The sequence below is a fragment of the Salvelinus namaycush genome, chromosome 31 (assembly GCF_016432855.1).
Source record: "Salvelinus namaycush isolate Seneca chromosome 31, SaNama_1.0, whole genome shotgun sequence".
NCBI lineage: Eukaryota > Metazoa > Chordata > Actinopteri > Salmoniformes > Salmonidae > Salvelinus > Salvelinus namaycush.
Window position 1 is genome coordinate 29,300,999 of NC_052337.1, and position 21,952 is coordinate 29,322,950.

The 21,952-nt window shown below is 42.4% G+C and overlaps 1 protein-coding gene across 2 annotated transcripts; it reads right to left on the reverse strand.

Annotated features, from left to right (window-relative positions):
* Positions 1–5,601: 5,601 nt before the first annotated feature.
* LOC120025929 (zinc finger protein Gfi-1b-like) lies at positions 5,602–11,928 on the reverse strand. Of its 2 annotated transcripts, XM_038970653.1 has the most exons (7): positions 11,729–11,928; positions 10,992–11,098; positions 10,179–10,370; positions 9,764–9,993; positions 9,365–9,502; positions 8,386–8,551; positions 5,602–6,427 (listed from the first exon to the last, which is right to left on the reverse strand). In XM_038970653.1, the coding sequence occupies exons 2-7, from the start codon at positions 11,089–11,091 to the stop codon at positions 6,249–6,251; spliced, it is 1,005 nt and encodes a 334-aa protein (XP_038826581.1). In that variant the 5' UTR covers positions 11,092–11,098; positions 11,729–11,928; the 3' UTR covers positions 5,602–6,248. The 2 variants fall into 2 exon arrangements, with proteins under 2 accessions (XP_038826581.1, XP_038826582.1); XM_038970654.1 differs by lacking the exon at positions 8,386–8,551.
* Between the last annotated feature and the right edge of the window lie 10,024 nt (positions 11,929–21,952).

Sequence of the window (21,952 nt, forward strand, 5' to 3'; positions counted from 1 at the left end):
TGGCAGCATCATGCTGTGGGGATGTTTTTCAGCGGCAGGGACTTGGAGACTAGTCGGGATCGAGGGAAAGATGAGCTGAAAACCTGCTCCAGAGTGCTCAGGACCTCAGACTGGGGCGAAGGTTCACCTTCCAACAGGACAACAACCCTAAGCACACAGCCAAGTTAATGTAGGAGTGGCTTCGGGACAAGTTGGAAGGTCCTTGAGTGGCCCAGCCAGAGCTCGGACTTGTACCCGATCTAACATCTCTGGAGAGACCTGAAAATAGCTGTGCAGCAAAGCTCTCCATCCATCCTGACAGAGCTTGAGAGGATCTGCAGAGAAGAATGGGAGAAACTCCCAGATATAGGTGTGCCAAGCTTGTAGCGTCATACCCAAGAAGATTCAATGCTGTAATCGCTACCAAAGCTTTAACCTTTATTTATCTAGGCAAGCCAGTTAAGAACAAATTCTTATTTTACAATACCCCAGCCAAACCCTCCCCTAGCCCGGACGACGCTGGGCCAATTGTGCTTCGGCCTATGGGACTGAGTAAATGTGATATTTCAGTTGTTTATTTTTAAATTTAATACATTTTAGAATAAATCCGTAACATAACAAAATGTGGAAAAAGTCAAGGGGTCTGACTTCTTTCCGAATGCACTGTATAGTGTACATAGCTGGGCCAGAAAGTTTACAAATAGGCCGATAGTTATTTAGGTCACAAGGGTCACCACCTTTGTGAAGGGGGAGTACATGGATGCCTTCCAAACTTTGGGGATAGTACCAGATATAATCGTCAGGTTAAATATGGGTTAAAGATTCAGCAATCAGGGGGGCAGAGAGCTGCAGCAAAAATGGATCAAGTATATCAGCCACAGTGTATTATTATACTTTTTTTTACACCAATCTTAATTAAGGCATCTAGCACATCAGAGATAGTAAATTGAGAGAAATGAAAATAAAGTTTCACTAGAAGTTGACAGGTTAACCGTCGAGTCAGCTAGAGGCTGGCAGAGGGAAGAGCTGTCGATTGACTGACCAGGGTCAACTACACCACCGTTTCTCTCAAATAAAAAGACTGCAGAGATAAAATTATTATTAAAAGTGTCACTTATCCCATTCTTCTCAGTTATGATGCCAGAGTCAGACAGGACTTGCTTAGGCAGGGAAGAAGCAGAATTTAGTGATAGACATTTCTGTCTACTTTTTTAAATTTCCACTTCTGTGCCTTTAGGGCATTATATAAGCTAATATGGTGTGACTCAAGATAAACAGTATATGTTTTCCATCGGCTTCTTGTTTTTTTGTAGCCTTGATGATGGCTGGTGTCCCTCGGATAGGCAGTCTTTTGTTTTGACCTCCTGTTTCAGTTGAACCACTTTATATTCATTCCAACTCAGTCAAAGTGTAAGTTACAAATAACTACATTTCCCACCATCCCTGAAATGGAGAGGATATTGGTGTGACAGCTGTTTGAATAAGAATCCTAGTGCCATGCTTTTCTAGAGGAGAGTCAGATAAGACGTTTGTGCTTCCTGCATCGGGCTATATTATGAGGTTCTGTGCTTTGTGGGAGATGATGAGGCAGCGGAATAGGGCATGCTGGGAGTGACAATCTGTCATGTGGTGTGGTGGAGCTGGGGTGTCACACACAGTGGGATCTAGCAACTCTCTGTCTCTGGGTGCGTGCTGCCGAGCCCTGTGTCTCACAGATTACGCCTGTGTTGGGTGCTATCTCTGTCAAGGGACTGTTCACTCCTCCCTGTCTTGCCTCTGGCGTGTTCCGACTGTTACAGTGTGGTGCAGCCATGATAAGACTATAACACACACACCACGCCCGGCTTGCCCTTCAATGCCTGCTGCATGGCCCCAGATTTCACCCTCTCTCTTTCCACCTCTTTCTCGCTCTCTTTTTAATTTTCACTCTCTTTCTTGTTGATCCTGCTCAGTCATTCTCCCTCCCTTTTCATATTTTCTCCCTTCTCTTTCTCCCTCTCTCCTTGTCTCTCTCTCAATGCATCATGTACAGTCAGAAACCCATGTCTTGCAGCTGATTGTGTGTCGGTTGGAGAGACAACGCCATATTTTGATGACAAAGTGCTTCAGAGCTGTGGCTATGATGGCTGCTGTCACTATTTTCATTCTGATCCACCACACTCTTCCCCCTGCTAACTGTCAATCAACTGGTATCACCACCCTGTCACTCTTATACATGATCAGAGACCTACTTCCTGTGTCCAGGCAAAATTAAGAAAGCTGCTGACAACTGTCTCCTTTAGTTCACTGGTCTAATAGAATTGAGATTCAAGGCAAAACATGTAAAGGCCAAACTAAAGGAAGATATGAATGTAATATTAGCAAAGTAGACAACATCCAGCTTCAAGCCTCGTCAATGTTTTTCCTCTTCAGTCTTCCTAGCTGGGTCCTGGAGAAGAGCATGGCTTTACCTCCAATTGGATGCTTTACACAAACAAATAATCCACTCCCTGGATTTAAATACTGATTGTCCTTTATCTTGTCTTCTTCGGTAATCTGTGTGTGTTAGGCTCGGCCTGGTCACACCACTCCCTCTCTATGTCTCTAGCTCTTTCCTACCATCCAGCTCCTGCCTCTGATGTCATAAACATGGATGAAAGGCTCTTTCCTTTAGCTGATTGAGAGTGGGGAAGTTCATATAGTTTGAGACGTGTAACTTTAAAAAAAATAATTATGGAGTCAATTCATACTTTCTATGGGTTTGTTTATGTCAAGCATTGCTAACTGTATATGATATTAAGATATGGCTGCACATGGATGTAATGGCTTCCATTGATTGAGACTGAGTAAATATTCAGTGCCTGCTAATTTAAGTGTCCTCAGTGGAGGGTTCCCATAAAATAGACCAGCCCATGGGAGACATCCGCTCTTCAGTATGTCTCCCCTAACATTTAGCCTCAGGTTGAAACACACTTTACCAGAGCACAGACCAGGGATATTTTGCATACTCATTTGCAAGTCAAATTCAACTCTGTGCCCCATCTTCTGGCCTCTCTATCTACGTGTGTGTGTGTGTGTGTGTGTGTGTGTGTGTGTGTGTGTGTGTGTGTGTGTGTGTGTGTGTGTGTGTGTGTGTGTGTGTGTGTGTGTGTGTGTGTGTGTGTGTGTGTGTGTGTGTGTGTGTGTGTGTGTGTGTGTGTGTGTGAGCTTGAGTTTGGTGTGGTTAGGTTTGAGACTGTGTGCAGATTATTGTTTTCCTGCATTACATGTTCTTGGCTGGGTAGAACAGATTTAGAGTTTTTTTTTCATTATTTCTGTTAATGTGTTGAGTCGGTTTCTGTTATCTGATTCCTCCATAAGCTCGCTGGCAAGGCAGCGGACATGGGCCTTTAGACTAAATAGTGTTGCACGATTGCTTTGTTGATTTCACCTTTTGTTTCATTATCTGATAGTTTTAACATACATTTGACTTTTTATTAGCCTTTTTTATTTTCTGTGGATGCATCAAGTTCAAATGCGATTTTTGTTGAGCTGGAAGTGTTTAAACATTTTCAGATTTTAGCTTAACTTTGAGTGGACAGTTTAACATTGAAGTTCCAGAGAAACTTATAGTTTAGTACTTTGCAGGATTAGGATACCACGGTGCCTTAGGGCACAGGAGATGCAAATAAAGAGGGGGAGGCAACAGACAGAGAGAGAATCCCAGTCAAAGGTACCTGAGAAAGAAAAGGAGATAATAGAACCATCAAATACTGAATATATAATTACTTTTGAGAAGTTACTATATTGTGTTGTTTTAAAACCCTGCATTTTGTTGTACTGAATGATAAAAAGCACACATTCACACGCCTGTATGTGAATGTTAAAAAGGGAAGTGCAGCTCAGGTGCGTCTGTGGACCTAGTCCCCAAATATCCCCCTTTTTACCCCCAAGCTAAGGTCTGGGTCACACCCCTCCTCTGCAGGACACATGTCCTGTTTGTTTAGGCCCGCCCGTCCTGCTCCTATCTCTGCCATTGGCTACCTGTGGAGGATTTTGATTTGCTCTGTATCCTCACACCAGGATGCAGCCCTAACTGTTCCTCCTGAGCACAACGGACCCCGTTGCCTAGGTAATATAAATACTAATTTGCATGGCACCACAGATTTGTTTACCAACTGTACCAGACAGTGGACAGGCTGCCTGTTTCATTCCGCACCAAGACACTGATTTCTGTGACAACTCCGCAACATAAACTCATACTGCTGTTGTGACCATGTCCATGTATATGTGTGTTGTATTTCTTACCTTCAGTAAGTATTCTTCATCACCTGAAATATCTTTCTTGGTAATTCTTCTGTGTATGGTTGTGTGGTTGTTAAACTCAGGTTTAAATTTGTTTTTGAGGCATAACGACCTGAAAACTCTTATGATGGGATAGAGCATACAGTGGGACTTGAATACATATTAGTAATACTTGGCCAGCTACTTCTATAGTATAAGACATATTTAACTAAGCAATGATCTGATTTGCCTGTAACAGCTTAAATGGCCTAACTGGATCTGGTGTTTGAGGAAGGTGGTGTCCTCATGAGAAGTGCAATGTGTTTGTCAAAGCAAACCCGTCAGAATGGATGGGTGTGGTACAGTATGGGTAGAGGGTGTTTGAGTACTCTATCCTCTGTATGTCTATTGTTATACAGTATATCCCAAATCACAACACAGAGGGAATACACTTCTTCGCACTTGAAGACCAACAGTGTGACTGACTAGAGATTAAAATGAATGTGCAGACCTTTGCTTACGGGTGTGAAGAACATGCATCATACATGAGGAAGGCCTAAGCAGTTTGTACATTAGTGACTGAGATTTTGGAAGAATTGGGGGGATTGATCAAGAATGAGGAAAAACAAATTCATTTCCTCCCTCTCCTCTCTTTAGTGAGCATGGTGGCATGCATCGGAAGTCCATTACTTTGGCTGTGTGACATTTGAGAACCTGGTGGACTTGAGATTTGCATGTTGTTCCAGGTATAGATTTGAATGAAGCCTTACTCTATCTCTCACTGGTCACACTAGAGATTTCTGTCCCAGGCAACATGAGCTCAGCCTTGCAAAGGACTGCTACAGAGCCAGTTGGAAGACTGTCTACATGCAACCTGCCCTATGGCAAAACGGTTACACATAAAGACTAGGTTTACAGATGTAGGATCTTAATTTGATCCAGTTTGCTATACAGCAGGAAACTAATCCCGCAGCAACAGGAAATGTGAATTAATCTGTCTATTATAATAAATGGCCATTTTTTTGTAGAGGCTGATACATTTTTCATTAGGGCAAATCAACTCTGACACTTATAAGTGGAAATTACAAACTTTGGAATCTTTTTAAAACCCTGAATACACTACAACTTTTCATTTCTTGCTATGCAGGAAAATTCTCAGCAACAAAAGAGTGATCAAATTAAGATCTTACATCTGTACCATGAGCCATCTCATCTTACTAAGCTAACACAATGTGTGTTTTTTACCGTTTGCCAGTTTTTTTCTTCTTCAGAATGTTTGTCTATTTGTCACATGAGATTGAAAGTATGATTGTTAAATATGGGCGGAGCGTGAGTTTTCTTTTCTCCACAGCTCACAATGATGACAAGGTTTATAATAACATCTCAGTTTATTTGGAGAGCATTTGTTCATTCATACATACCATTGCTTAATTTTATTTGACATAAGATTAATTTATAAATATGAATGGCACACATACTGTTTGTGAGCATATAAAGCTTTTTCTTAAATACATTATGCAACAAAGTCATGAGACCTATCTCTCTTCACATTTGACTTCAAAGGCCTCTGTGATAAGTCTACAACATCATAATGCACCCAAAGGATGCATATCAGTTGAATTCCATTTTATTCCAAAAGACTGTTCCTCTAATCTGGCTGACACCAGCTTTCAAAGTCCTCTTCCTTGTTGTGTAGTCACGTGGGTCGTGTCTGTCAGGCTACTGTTTCTCCTTAAGTGATAGCAAATACTTAAGTACCTTCATAATTTGCGTTGTCTTATTTCTACTGGTTAGCTGCCAGCTCTGATTTACTTAAAAATGCATTTTCACAAGAAGGATAATATTCAATACTATACATGTACAATTCTTGTGTCCGTAAGGGCCATTTTTGTGTCATGATGCCAAGATGCCCACCACTAAGGGACATCATGTTTGGTCTTTCTTTTTCTTCCTTTGCTATATTGCTTTGCTAAGGGCATAAGGCACGTTTTCCTCCTCCTCTTCTCCATCCATTGTTTTCAACCGCTTCACTTCAGGCCATGTTGGCTCTCATGGTGTCTGCGGAGGTCCACCTTGCGTTGGAAGCCCTTGGCACAGATCTCACAGCCGAAGGGCTTGAAGCCTGTGTGTTTACGACTGTGTGTGATGAGGTTAGAGCTCTGGCTGAACGCCTTGCCACACACCTGGCATTTGTGGGGCTTCTCACCTAAATAGGCACATACAAAAACATGTTTAAACTGTGGCATCAAATCAATCATAATCAAATATCACAGTTTCATTTTGTATTGATGCCCCTACATGTGAGCGGTATTTTGCATTCCCCATCTAGTATTAAAACAGATAGCATGAGGTAGAGTATATAAACTCAGCAAAAAATGTCCCTTTTTCAGGACCCTGTCTTTCAAAGTTAATTCGTAAAAATCCAAATAACTTCACAGATCTTCATTGTAAAGGGTTTAAACACAGTTTCCCATGCTTGTTCAACGACCCATAAACAATTAATGAATATGCACCTGTGGAACGGTCGTTAAGACACTAACAGCTTACAGACGGTAGGCAGTTAAGGTCAAAGTTATGAAAACTTAGGACACTAAAGAGGCCTTTCTAGTGACTCTGAAAAATACCAAAAGAAAGATGCCCAGGGTCCCTGCTCATCTACGTGAATGTGCCGTAGGCATGCTGCAAAGAGGCATGAGGACTGCAGATGTGGCAAGGGCAATAAATTGCAATGTCCGTACTGTGAGAAGCCTACGACAGCGCTACAGGGAGACAGGACGGACAGCTGATTGTCCTCGCAGGGGCAGACCACATGTAACAACACCTGCACAGGATCGGTACATCCGATCATCACACCTGCGGGACAGGTACATAATGGCAACAACAACTGCCCGAGTAACACCAGGAACACACAATGACTCCATCAGTGCTCAGACTGTCCGCAATAGGCTGAGAGAGGCTGGACTGAGGGCTTGTAGGCCTGTTGTAAGGCAGGTCCTCACCAGACATCATCGGCAACAACGTCGCCTATGGGCACAAACCCACTGTTGCTGGACCAGACAGGACTGGCAAAAAGTGCTCTTCACTGAAGTGTCTCACCAGGGGTGATGGTCGGATTCACATTTATCGTCGAAGGAATGAGCGTTACACCGAGGCCTGTACTCTGGAGCGGGATCGATTTGGAGGTGGAGGGTCCGTCATGGTCTGGGGCGGTGTATCACAGCATCATCGGACTGAGCTTGTTGTCATTGCAGGCAATCTCAACACTGTGCGTTACAGGGAAGACATCCTCCCCCCTCATGTGGTACCCTTCTTGCAGGCTCATCTTGACATGACCCTCCAGCATGACAATGCCACCAGCCATACTGCTCGTTCTGTGTGTGATTTCCTGCAAGACAGGAATGTCAGTGTTCTGCCATGGCCAGCGAAGAGCCTGGATCTCAATCCCATTGAGCACGTCTGGGACCTGTTGGATCGGATGGTGAAGGCTAGGGTCATTCCCCCCAGAAATGTCCAGGAACTTGCAGGTGCCTTGGTGGAAGAGTGGGTAAGGAGGAGGAGTTGCACTGCAGTACTTAATGCAGCTGGTGGCCACACCAGATACTGACTGTTACTTTTGATTTTGACCCCCCCTTGTTCAGGGACACATTATTCAATTTCTGTTAGTCACATGTCTGTGGAACTTGTTCAGTTTATGTCTCAGTTGTTGAATCTTGTTATGTTCATACAAATATTTACACATGTTAAGTTTACTGAAAACAAACACAGTTGACAGTGAGAGGACATTTCTTTTTTTGCTGAGTTTATGTGCTGTAGAGCTGAAGTCAGTATCAATGACTGGGAGGAAAGAATCGTGCCATTGTTCAGATTTGTCGAACATTCATTTGAGACATATTCTGCCTGCACAGAGTTCCTTTCACAGAGGCCTCGGCAAAGTAGGATAACCAGATATGCAAATCAGATGGACATTTGTTTAAGTTTCTTTTTTTGATTTATCAGTAGTTATTACTCTTGGAAACAATGAATGTTAACAGCACCTAGAAAGCAGAGAACTATAGAGTGAGGCAATTGCTAAAGTTGTCTTTTAGTTTTCTGAGAAATTACAATAGACTCATAAGTAATTGGATCCCTAACTTTGGTGCTATGTGGATGCTCTTCTCTCCTCACCTGTGTGGATGTAGGTGTGTTTCTTCATGTCTGACTTCTGGTGGAATCTCTTTCCACAGTACTGACAGGGGTAGGGCCTGGTGTCTGAGTGGATGAGTAGATGGGTGGAGAGGGTGGAGGAGCGCTTGAATGTCTTTCCACACATCTTGCATTCAAAACTTCTTTCCTTTGTTTAAAGAAACAGGTACAGATGTAGGATCTTAATTTGAGTCAGTTTGTTACAGCAGGAAAATAATCCTGCAGCAACAGGAAATTAGAATTATTATGTGGATAATTTTTAATGGATATTTGTTGTGGGGGTTGATCAATTATCTTTATGGCAAATCAAGTCTGACATTTTTAAGTGGAAATTACAAACTTTAGATACCTTTTTCTTTAACCTATTTTTTTTGAAACCTCCCCAATTTTGTGGTATCCAATTGGCAGTTAGTCTTGTCCCATCGCTGCAACTCCCATACGGACTCGGGAGAGGCGAAGGTCGAGAACCATGTGTGCTTCAAAACACGACCCTGCCAAGCCGCACTGCTCGCTTAACCCGGAACCCAGCGGCACCAATGTCGCTAGAGCGCGATGGGACAAGGACATCCCGGCCGGTAAACCCTCCCCTAACCCAGAAGACGCTGGGCCATCTGTGCGCTGCCTCATATGTCTCCCAGTCGCGGCAACACAGCCTGGGATCGAACCCGGGTCTGTAGTGACACCTCAAGCACTGCGATGCAGTGCCTTAGACTGCTACGCCACTCGGGAGGCTAGGTGCCTTTTTAAACCTTGAATACACTACAAGTTTGCATTTCCTGCTCTGCAACGAGTGATTTTAACATCACATTTCAAATATTATAATTCTCATGAAAGTACCTTGGGCTACTTTTCCATGGAAGTACACAAAGAACTTAGGGCAATTTGGGCACTGTGCCAGATTCCACATATCTGTTTGTCTGTCTTGTTTCCTTAACCATCTCTAACAGTTCATTGTGGGTACCTGTGAGTGGACGTTCATGTGTTGCTCCAGACTGACGCCGTGGCCAAAGGTTTTCCTGCAGATGCTGCAGCCGAATGGTCTGGTCCCGCTGTGGGAGCGTCTGACATGAACCTCGAGACCATGAGGGGTTGAGAACACCTGCCGTCGCAGAGGAGGACAGGGGAGTTATCAACCTGCTAGTCACAATGTCGATGTTAATTTAAAGACTGATGAATTTAAAAGACTACATGTGATGTTTTTAATAGGGATATGAGACCACATGCACAACTTTCCCTCTGGTGGCTTTGTGAAATCTCTGTATGCTGTGTGTTGTGGCAGTTTAATTTTGTATAGGCCCATTAGCTATTGTCAGTCTCACAGCGTAAAGAGAAAGCTGTGACTCCACTCCTGCATACGTACCTTGTCACAGGTGATGCAGTGATAAGTGTCAGAGGTGAGGGAGTAGTGTGTGCTGCAGTCTAGAGGTTGCTGTGGCTCAGTGCTGTGGCTGACTTGAGCCCCGTACAGGCTGCTGGCGTGCTGCAGGAGGTAGGGGGGGGAGCCCATCTGACGGAGGTCATAGGGCGCAGGTACAGAGTCCCAGGCATAGGAGGGTTTGTAGAAGGGAGGGAACTCTACCATGTGAGCCTCTGAGTGTAAACGGAGTAAGATGATTGAGTCAATGAACACTTCCTCTGAAAAACCTTCTGAATCATATGTTGTCCCATTTAGGACCAATATGGTTCTACTCTTTTCTATTCTATTCCCAACAATTTTTTGGGGGACATCATGTCATCCCTTCACAACATCCCAGCCCAGTTGGAGGGTCTCCCACCTGATAAGTAGTATGGTCGTGGAGCAGGGGCAACCGGCTGTCCTGTTGGCTTAGGGTAAGAGGGGACTGGGCGTTCAGGCTCCTGCTCATGTTTAATATAAGAATAGAGGTCTGGTTCAGGAGGGGAGGGCTGACCCACTGACTGAGGCCTGACTGGAGACTCTGGACTCTGTGGTTCTGACGAGATCACACCTGTCAAGTCACAATTGCAAATAGGATTAATTGAGTGTCAACATAAAGTTCAAATATTTTGTCTGTAAATATGTACATAAATGTACAGTGTAGATTGAAGTCTTAGAATCCTTCAGAATAATGTCTCTTTTGTATATCCGTGAAACCCGCCCTAACCAGTTAATTTCAATAACTCCATGAATGCACTGACAAATCCAAGCATCAATAACAGTCCAAGCATATTTCCCTTGCTTTTGAGATACTTTTTCTAGTCCATCAGGTGTTGCATCTGTCCTCAAATGTAATGTATTTTCTATGATGATGTTTAACATAACATTATAAAAGTCCCACTGTATGCTGCAACGCATCATTATGGATTCACTTTTCTCAAGTCAAATATTTATACATTATTATTTATTTTTAGCAATAGCTTTCATTTAATCAGATAATAAAAAAAATACTAGTCTATGATGGTCAGGGAAGTGAAAAAATAACCAGGAAATCTAAACATGGCATTGTCACTATGTCAATTGATTCATTATAAACTACAATTGATTAAATAACTGGCAAATCATTATACACTTGTCGTTATACAATTGTGAAAGTCTTGATGTGTCGCTATGATAATCTTGACATTCTTACTTGTAAATTCAGGTTCCCTCGGTTCGACTTCGTCTTCATGAGAGCGGTGCACATTGTAAGATGCGCACCTCTTGTTTTTCACCAAAAAGGATCGTGGCATGACAACGCTGTTGGAAAAAAATATTATGATAAATGCTTATAGACAACTCAAAATGTTTTAGGCTAGGCCTAACATTTTTATAATGTACAGTTTATTAGTCTGTGAACTTTCAAGATGTTTAATTAGGCTGATATAACATATTTGATGGAGCGTATCTGAGCGAGGGAAACAAAAATGTAATTACCATTACATAATTCTTAGACACATTGTGTCATATGTGTTAATTCAGTTAAGGTAGGTTGTTTAACTGTATGTTAACACTCATGTTTTAAATGTAAATATTTGAAACATAAAATAGCCAAATATTTTCACACTTGTCCACTCATTCATTTCCATAATATGCTGTGAGGTCCAATGATCTATCAGTAGGTCTTTTTCAGTTATCGTTTTAACTATGTATGTATCTTGAAATATAATGCTGTAAAATACAGAACTTAAAAAAAGTTTCGTTCCAAAAGCATATGTTAGGCTAATTACGTTTAAAGCATCACTGACTTGGATAAGCTAATTGTAAAATGCATTAATTCCATTATAGCCTACATGGATCCATTTAAATTTTTCGAATTATCAATATTTCTAATAATAGGCAACAGGGAATATTCGTTATAGTATTATGCACCTGCTGTAGCCTACTTACCGTTTGTTTATAAGAAGTAGGGAGGATAGTGCTCTTATTATATAGGCTAGGTTAATTATTTCCCCAGTCTTAAAACATCATCCAATCTGTCGAAGAATAAATATTTCCTAAAATCCTTTCGCAAAAGTCAGAATCCAAACCACTGTAAGACATCACACTTGCTGCTCTCTTTCCTTTGCTCCCCTCCCTGATTTTCAATCAGATAATGTTGTGCAGGAATCTGACTGTGGTTTCAACCAATGAGAGGGCCAACTCGCAGGTGGACATTTGCGTAGAAAAACATTGGCCCTGGACACGTCCCTCGAACTGTTACAAATGATTTCAAGTTTCAAACAGTTCACAAATAAATTGAAATAATTTTAGAACATCATGTCACCCTCATGATTGTATTTTGTTTGGCCACATATAGGGCTAATGGTTTTCAAATTGAAAGGAAAAAATGTAATTTGACCAATTAGTGACAGGATATTTTACAAACTTTAACGTGTATTAGAGAAACAAAAATAAATCAAATCCAAATGTTTCACTCCTTAGCCTACAATTTGCAATATTTGATTTACAAGATTTACAGTAGTAGTTTCATTCTCACTGTTGTGTAAATGAAATTGCCAATACATCTTGGGTGGCTAAGATTTAAATAAGCAAAACTGGGCCCCAGCACCTCCATAGATACACACACCAAACCAGTCTCCTGCGATTATTCATGTTTACACAGTCTTGTTTGCACTGTACTGTATTTTCTGTATAGCTGTTCGTCAGTTAGCCTACCGACATAGATTTGTTTCTATCCAAACTCTGTCATAACGTTTGTCAGTTGGTCTACTCCATCCAAACTGTCATAAAGGCTATTTCTCTTGAGGGCAGGGATACTCTTAACGACAATATTATTTTGAAAAATATATTATACAATGAAGTATAGATATAAATATATAGTGTTACAATAATAGTATGTATAAAGCAATGAACGTCACTTTCGCAAGCTACACTAATTATATCTTGCCAAGACAATAATTCATTTTCAGTGCATGAACTCACGATGTCATGAAGTGCAGAGGCATACTTGCGACATCATGTGGCTGTTTTACGTCAATATATTATTCTCATGCGGGCGTCGACTACTCTAGAGCAGGGGTATTCCACCTAGGGCCTGCGGAGGTACTGCAAGGGGTCCGCTAAAATATATATTGTAAAAAAGTAGAATATATATATTTAATGTTTTTCTGAATATCTCTAGCAACAGAATAAACGCATTTTGAATTAGATACATGCTGTATAACATGAGAATATCTTCTCTCTAATGATGTCAGCTTTATTTCTCAACTCCTAATATTGAGCAAATTACACTCACTGGAGTATTTGCTTTTTTAACTTGGACATATATTTTTGCCAACACATGGCTAACCTTTGTTTAACCAGCTTAACAGCTGCTATTAGCGAAAATGTGTTTGGAGTTACCTTTCTAGCTAATAGGATGTTACAGTTTATACTTCCTATTCAATTATATTGGAAGCAGGGACGTAGCCCGAAATTCATTGGTGGGTGGGCCTGCAGAAATGTGGGTGCCCCCCTCCCTTCGATATGGGGCAAAGTGACAAATGTACAGTTGTATAGCTCATCTCATGCTATTTGTTACGTACGCATCTAGGAAGAGGGAACGCAACAACTCAACTCCCCGTGGAGCAAAAGAGGTATGGGGTTGTAGGTGCGAGTAAGGATGACAAAAAGGCAGAGAATTTAACATTCACTGGGAATGTATTCCTTCACATGGTAAATTTGGCGAAAAGGGGCTGGACGGAACCAAAGCAAAGAAAGTAGATGTCAAAGCCCCCTCTTCTACCTTACCTGCCTACCCACTACTTACCTAGCTTTTAGCATCACCTGGTGGGCTAACCAAAATACAGGGGGTGGTCCACCCAGGTCTTACCTAGTGTGCATAGACAGATTCAATACTACGGATTATGTATGCCAGCAGGCCTCTTACCTAAGCACCTTCCCCTTCCCCCCTTGGAACAAATTAAACAGAATATTAACAATGTCAATAATCCAAAAAACCTGCAGCCTATTGACACACGACATACTAATCAGCTCTCAGCAACAACCAACATAGGACATAGCAAATCTCCCCCTCTATCTGAGAAACAACCAACACAGGATATAACCCTCAGCTCTATCTGAGAAACAACCAACACAGGATATAACCCTCAGCTCTCTCCTAACAAACACTGGCTTTTCTAGCTTCTGAATGAGTCTGTAACTACAGACAGCTGTATCCTTTGACGAGAGGGCGGGGTCAGCTCCAATTAGCCATGGGGCCGACCAATCAGCTGCTTGGGGGAATTTCAGGAAGCCATCCTGAAAACACACATACAAAACCACAACACAGAAACTGGGGAACGTAACACGCCCACCACAAAACATGCAAACATACAGTTTGCAGTAACAAAACCTAACGCATCCCCAGTTACTAAACCCGTGATAGAGTGTCGGCAACCACATTCGCCGAGCCCTTCACATACGTTATCTGTACATTGTATCCTTGTACAATCAGAGCCCACCGCATAAGGCGGTGGTTCTGATTGTACATTTGCTTCAAAAACACCAAAGGATTATGGTCCGTGAAGACCAGTATAGGCAAGGCACTGGAGCCCAAATATACTTCAAAGAACTTTAAGGCTAGCAATAAAGCCAGCGTCTCTTGTTCAATGTTGGAGTACCTTGACTAACACGAGTTGAACTTACGGGAGAAGAAACTGATGGGCCAATCCACTCCCTCTTCATCTTCCTGAAAGAGAACCGCACCCACCCCCACTATACTAGCGTCTACCTCCAACTTAAAAGGTTTGTCAAAGTTGGGGGCGGCAAGCACTGGGGCACTACAAAGTAGCGCTTTAGCGGACTCAAAAGCATAGTTACAGTCCTGGGACCACTTAAATGGTACCTTGGGACTAAGCAGAGACGTAAGGGGAGTTACTCTTACAAAATGTACGATAGTACCCTACCATCCCCAGGAATCTGTGCAACTGGCGGCGAGTCGTGGGAGCTGGAAAAACAACAATTGCTTCCATTTGCCAGTTACTGGGCGCACTTGACCTCGTCCCACTTGTTTCCCTAAGTCACTGTAGCCTTCCCAAACTCACAAGGCCAAATTGAGGGTTAAAAGTGGCGAGATGATCAGACCAAATAGACGAATGAATTACCACATCGTCTAGGTCAGCAGTACAATTTGGCACATTTGCGAACACAATGTTAACTAGGCGCTGAAAAATAGCAGGTTCATTAAACATTCAAAAGGGCACCGGTGTTTTGTACGAAGTTATCAGGTGTAACGAAAGCCGAGATGTCAGAAGCTCAAGAGGTCAGAGACACCTGCCAATAACTTTTTAGCAAATCTAACGTAAGCAGCAGAGCCAATTCTAACAGTGCAGTCATCCAAGTAAGGTAGAGGAAAAGAATCAGACTTTGTAACTGCATTTACACAACGATAGTCCGTACATAAGCGGGACATACATGGGGAACTCCAGGAGCTATTACTGGGTTTTGCCATGTCATTCTGTAATAAATAAGCTACCTCACTTTTCATTACCTCCCTTTTCTTAGTGTTAACCCGGTACAGATGCTGACGTATAGGAGCAGCGTTCCCCACATCCACATCATGTTCCAAGATGGACGTGCGACTTGGAACGTCCTGAAACAGAGAAAACTATTTATCAATAGGATAAGATCATTAGTTTGATTGTTATCCAAATGTACCATTTGAGAGGGTAACTTTCAGCATCTCCGAATTACATCAGCGCTCACACTGCTGTAACGTATGGCGTAACTCCAACCCGTCCTTATCCTCCTCTAGGTCCCAGCCAGGCTTCAGCACCGCAGCCACACTGGAGACAGCGGGCTGGACCGGCTTACCTGAGCAGCTGTCTGGAGTATCACGCACATAAAATGCTTTCAGCATGTTAACATGACACACGGGAAGAACGCATACGATCGGGGGTCTTAATCACATAATTGGTGTCACTGAGTTTCTTTTCCACAAGATACGGCCCAGAAAAACATGCCGACAGATGAGCCAGGGATTGGCAACAAAACTAAAACTTGATCCCCCGGTGCAAAAGAACAGCCAACAGCCTTTTTGTCATAATGCAACTTCATGCGCTTGAGATGGAGAGACTTTTGGGCTAACGCACATGCTGCGTGCAGTCTCTCCCACATCTTACTGACATAATCTAACATTTATAGGGGCGCTACTGGGTGTAGGAGATAGGATATGCTCCTCCAAAACTTTTAGTGGACTCCGTGGGGTGTGTCCAAACACAAGGTCAGCAGGGCTGAATCCTAAGGACTCCTGTATTGTTTCCCTGATAGCAAATAGGACAAAGGGCACCCCCTCATCCCAATCGGTACTGGTATCCATGCAATACTTGCGTAGCATTTCCTTTAGCCTCTGATGCCAGCATTCGAGGGCCCCTCGACTCTCCGGATGATACAGACTGGAGACCTGATGGGAAATACACAGAGTCTTTAACACGTTTGAGAAATGTTTTGACAGAGTTGATTCCCTGATCAGTTTGGATTACTTTAGGGAGTCCAAACGTAGAGAAGAACTTCACTAGTGCCTTCACCACAGTCTTAGCCGTTATAGTCTGGAGAACAGCCTCTGGGTATCGAGTAGCAATGCACATCATTGTTAAACCGGTGGGGTTAAAGGATCCCGGATGAGCCCCCATTATGTTACGTACGCATCTAGGAAGAGGGAACACAACACCCTGCAACAACTCAACTCCCCGTGGAGCAAAAGAGGTATGGGATTGTAGGTGCGAGCAAGGATGACTAAAAGGCAGAGAATTTAACATTTACTGGGAATTTATTCCTTTACATGGTAAATTTGGGGAAATGGGGCTGGATGGAACCAAAGCAAAGAAAGTAAATGTCAAAGCCCCCTCTTCTACCTTACCTGCCTACCCACTACTTACCTAATTTTTAGCACCACCTGGTGCACTAACCAAAATACAGGGGGTGGTCCACCCAGGTCTTACCTAGTGTGCATAGACAGATTCAATACTACGGATTATGTATGCCAGCAGGCCTCTTACCTAAGCACCTTCCCCTTCCCCCCTTGGAACAAATGAAACAGAATAATACAAACAATGTCAATAATCCAAAAAAACCTGCATTCTATTGACACACAGGACATACTAATCAGCTCTCTCAGCAACAACCAACATAGGACATAGCAAATCTCCTCTATCTGAGAAACAACCAACACAGGCTATAACCCTCAGCTCTATCTGAGAAACAACCAACACAGGCTATAACCCTCAGCTCTCTCCTAACAAAGGAACACTGGCTTTTCTAGCTCCTGAAGGAGTCTGTAATTACAGACAGCTGTATCCTTTGACGAGAGGGCGTGGTCAGCTCCAATTAGCAATGGGGCCGACCAATCAGCTGCTTGGGGAAATTTCAGGAAGCCATCCTGAAACACACACACACACATACAAACAAAACCACAACACAGAAGCTGGGGAACGTAACACTATTCTACACATTTTGCCATGAGGCTGAGAGAAAATGTTTTTATTTTAAACTAATTAACGCAAAATTATTAGTGTGTTGACTGTTAAAGTCACTGGATTATGAGATTTCTTGTTTGCTATATGAACAAGTGAAATACACAGTGACACATACCTCAATGCTGTCATATTCCTGGCTTATTGGGGGTGTGGCTTTCAGTTAGTTATTTTTGGCAACGGATAATGTAGCTATCATACAGAACTACTACACATCCTGTTGCAAGCTTTGACATATTCACTCAAGGCGCAGGGTAAGTTAAACCTCCACATTTCTCCATGCAAACTCTCATGACAAGTAACCAAGCAAGTAGATATTATAGCCTTTTTAGTGTCTCGTGTAAATAATTGATATTGTGTGTATTCTTGTTAAGCATTTTTCAATTTACCTAGCTAGCTACCGTAGCATTTTTCAATTACAGTACTATACTTTTTTAAATTACCCTGGCCTTTGTAGTTAACTAGCTAATCTTAGGTCTCTCCGTCGATCAGAAGCAAGGAGGGTTCTGTGCTATGTACCGGATTGCAACCACCACTCCGATAAGCACACGTGCATTTTCTCATTTTTCGAACTCGGTAAGTGAGAGGCGATGCTGGAGCTATGTGATAACTTAAGCCTTGTATGCTAGCTGCTAACAAGCTATTTTGGTTAGGTCAAAGATTTGTGGTTAGCTAGATGTTTTTTAAAATGAGCTAGATAACCACTGACTGTACTGATGTGTGCAACACACATTACCTTCCTTACAAGTAAAAATACAATCAGCATAGGCTAGCATAATGACTGTTGTGACCTTTTATTATTGACAAGTCCTTTGTGACCTAAGTTAGCCAACGTTAGCTCACGGTTTGTGTAGTCATACTTTTTCACGTGGTGACATGCTAGCTAAAGTTATCCAACCAGGGCAGGGATGTAGCTATCTAAATATTGCCTGTTGGGTTAGCTAGTTAGGCACCTTGGTTGGCTAGTTGGCTACATTAGCTAATGTTAGCTAGCTAACGTTGTACCATATCTCACCGTGGTGGAGCCGGACTTTCCCGACAGGCAGTGACATGGTAACCATTAGCGCTAACGTTAAATATCCCTGCTCTGTTGGACTAGCTAGCATGTCACCACCCGTGGGGTCTGGGGAAAAGTCTGACTACACGAACAATGAGGTAAAGTAACTAGCTAGCTAAACGTTAACTAAATATCCCTGCCCTGGTGGGCTAACATTAGCTATTATGTCACCACTTGGAAAAGTGTGACTACACGAACGGTGAGATAACGTTAAGTAGCTGGATAGCTAGTTGACAAAGGACTTGTGGGGTCAATGTTTTCCCATACAAGACACCTATGGTTTTGTTCCACGAGTGCATCTGTTGTACAAGACTAATCAGATGATCTGTGAAGTCAGTTGTAAATGTCAGCAGGAATGGAAATTAAGATAGCCTGAAGCTAGTACTTTTCAGACTGGGCTAGTAGACAATGTGCCAAACTAGCCTGGTACAGCAGTGAAATGGCGAGTAGAAAATGTGCCAAACTAGCCTAACACCGTAGTGAAATTTTGCCTTTGTAAACATCGCATGCCACAGCAGGACCTGAATGTTACCCAGGCTCGTAGAAATCCCGCTCTGCTGGCCAGTGGCCAAAATCTAGATGTACTGTATGTCAGTCGCGTTCAGACGATGGCCCTATCACTGTAGGTCCTCCTCAGTGACCTCAGTGCTGAGGGTTTTAAGTTTCCTCTTGAGAATTAGAATCATAAACAGTCGTATATCTCATCGCAATACTTCACTTCTTCAGGCAAATAGTACCCTAGACTGTCCTGATCATCTAGTTCAACATTTCAGATAATTCCTCCATCCCAACAGAAATGTCCCATCCACATAGAAGGATTTTAGATATGCAGATACAGTACCAGTCAAACGTTTGGACACATTTACTCATTCAAGGGTTTTAAGAAAAAAGTGTTAAACAAATCAAAATATATTTTATATTTGAGATTCTTCAAAGTAGCCACCCTGTGCCTTGATGACAGCTCTGCACACTCTCTCAATCAGCTTCATGAAGTAGTCACCTGGAATGCATTTCAATTAACAGGTGTGCCTTGATAAAAGTTCATTTGTGGAATTTCTTTCCTTCTTAATGTGTTTGAGCCAATCAGTTGTGTTGTGACAAGGTAGGTGTGGTATACAGAAGATGGCCCTGTTTGGTAAAATACCAAATCCATATTATGGCAAGAACAGATCAAATAAGCAAAGAGAAACGACAGTCCATCATTACTTTAAGACATGAAGGTCAGTCAATTCGGAAAATTTCAAGAACTTTGAAAGTTGCTTCAAGTGCAGTTGCAAAAACCATTAAGCGCAATGATGAAACTGGCTCTCACGAGGACCGCCACAGGATCGGAAGACCCAGAGTTGCCTCTGCTGCAGAGAATAAGTTCATTAGAGTTACCAGCCTCAGAAATTGCAGCCCAGATAAATGTTTCACAGAGTTCAAGCAACAGACACATCTCAACATCAACTGTTCAGAGGAGACTGCGTGAATCAGGCCTTCGTGGTCGAATTGCTGCTAAGAAACTACGACTTAAGGACACCAATAAGAATAAGAGACTTGCTTGGGCCAAGAAACACGAGCAATGGACATTAGACTGGTGGAAATCTGTCTTTTGGTCTGATGTTCTACCAACACATTGCCTGTAGTACTCGCGCTACAAAAACTCTTGACCATTGTTACACCCTCCCCCGCTTTCCCTTCCTATATGCAGAAACTCAAACGGGAAGTACCTGTGCTAAGGTCTATTCAACGCTGGTCTGACCAATCAGAATCCATGCTTCAAGATTGTTTTGATCACGAGGACTGGGATATGTTCAGGGTTGCCTCAGAGTAACATTGACATATACACAGACACGGTGATTGCGTTCATCAGGAAGTGTATAGGGGATGTTGTTCCCACTGACTATTCAAATCTACCCAAACCAAAAAACGTGGATAGATGGCAGCATTTGCGCAAAACTGAAAGCGCGAACCACCGCATTTAACCATAGCAAGGTGACTGGGAATATGTTGAACAGAAACAGTGTAATTATTCCCTCCGTAAGGCAATCAAACAAGCAAAATGTCAGTGCAGAGAAAAAGTGGGTTTGCAATTTAATGGCTCAGACAGAAGACAAATGTGGCAGGGTCTACAGACAATCCCGGATTTCAAAGGGAAAACCAGCCACGTCGCGGACACCGACATCTTGCTCCTGGACAAGCTAAACACATTCTTTGCCCGCTTTGAGTATATAACAGTGCCATCAATGTGGCTCTCGTTCTCCGTGGCCGACGTGAGTTATACATTTAAGAGTGTTAATCCTCGCAAGGCTGCCGGCCCAGACGGCATACCTAGCCGTGTCCTCAGAGCATCCGCAGACCAGCTGGCTGGAGTGTTTACGGACATTTTCAATCTCTCCCTATCCCAGTCTGCTGTCCACACTTGCTTCAAGATGTCCACCATTGTTCCTGTACCCACTAAAGCAAAGGTAACTGAGCTAAATGACTATCGCCTCATAGCATTCACTTCTGTCATTATGACGTTAGTTAACTTCTCTGGGATATGTGGGACGCTAACGTCCCACTTGGCCAAAAGCCAGTAAAGATGCAGAGCTCCAAATTCAAATAAATTACTATAAAAATCAAACTTTCATTAAATCACACATGAAAGATACCAAATTAAAGATACACTTGTTGTGAATCCAGCCAACATGTCAGAATTCAAAATAGGCTTTACGACGAAAGCACACCAAACGATTATGTTAGGTCAGAGCCAAGTCACAGAAGAACACAGACATTTTTCCAGCCAAAGAGAGGAGTAACAAAAAGCAAAAATAGAGAGAAAATGTATCACTAACCTTTGATGATCTTCATCAGATGACACTCATAGGACTTCATGTTACAGAATACATGTATGTTTTGTTCGGTAAAGTTCATATTTATATCCAAAAATCTGAATTACTATCAAAATCAAACTTTCATTAATGTAACGCTGTGTCAGATTTCAAAAAAACTTTACGGAAAAAGCACACCATGCAATAATCTGAGTACGGCGCTCAGACACAAAAACAAGCCATACAGGTACCCGCCATGTTGTGGAGTCAACAGAAGTCAGAAAAAGCATTATAAATATTCACTTACTTTTGATGATCTTCATCAGAATGCACTCCCAGGAATCCCAGTTCCACAATAAATGTTTGTTTTGTTCGATAAAGTCCATTTATGTCCAAATACCTCCTTTTTGTTCACGCGTTTGGGTCACAAATCCAAATTCATGAGGCGCGAGCACTAGGTCCAGACGAAAAGTCAAAAAGTTCCGTTATAGTTTGTAGAAACATGTCAAACGATGTATAGAATCTATCTTTAGGATGTTTTTAACATAAATCTTCAATAATGTTTCAACCGGAGAATTCCTTTGTCTTTAGAAATGCAATGGAACGCAGCTTACTCTCACGGGTGCGTGCGAGACTGAGCTCATGGCACTCTGCCAGACCTCTGGTTGAAACAGCTCTCATTCTCTCCCCCGTCACAGTAGAAGCCTCAAACAAGGTTCTAAATACTGTTGACATCTAGTGGAAGCCTTAGGAAGTGCAATCGGACCAAATTTCCACTGTATCTTGGATAGGCAAAGAGTTGAAAAAC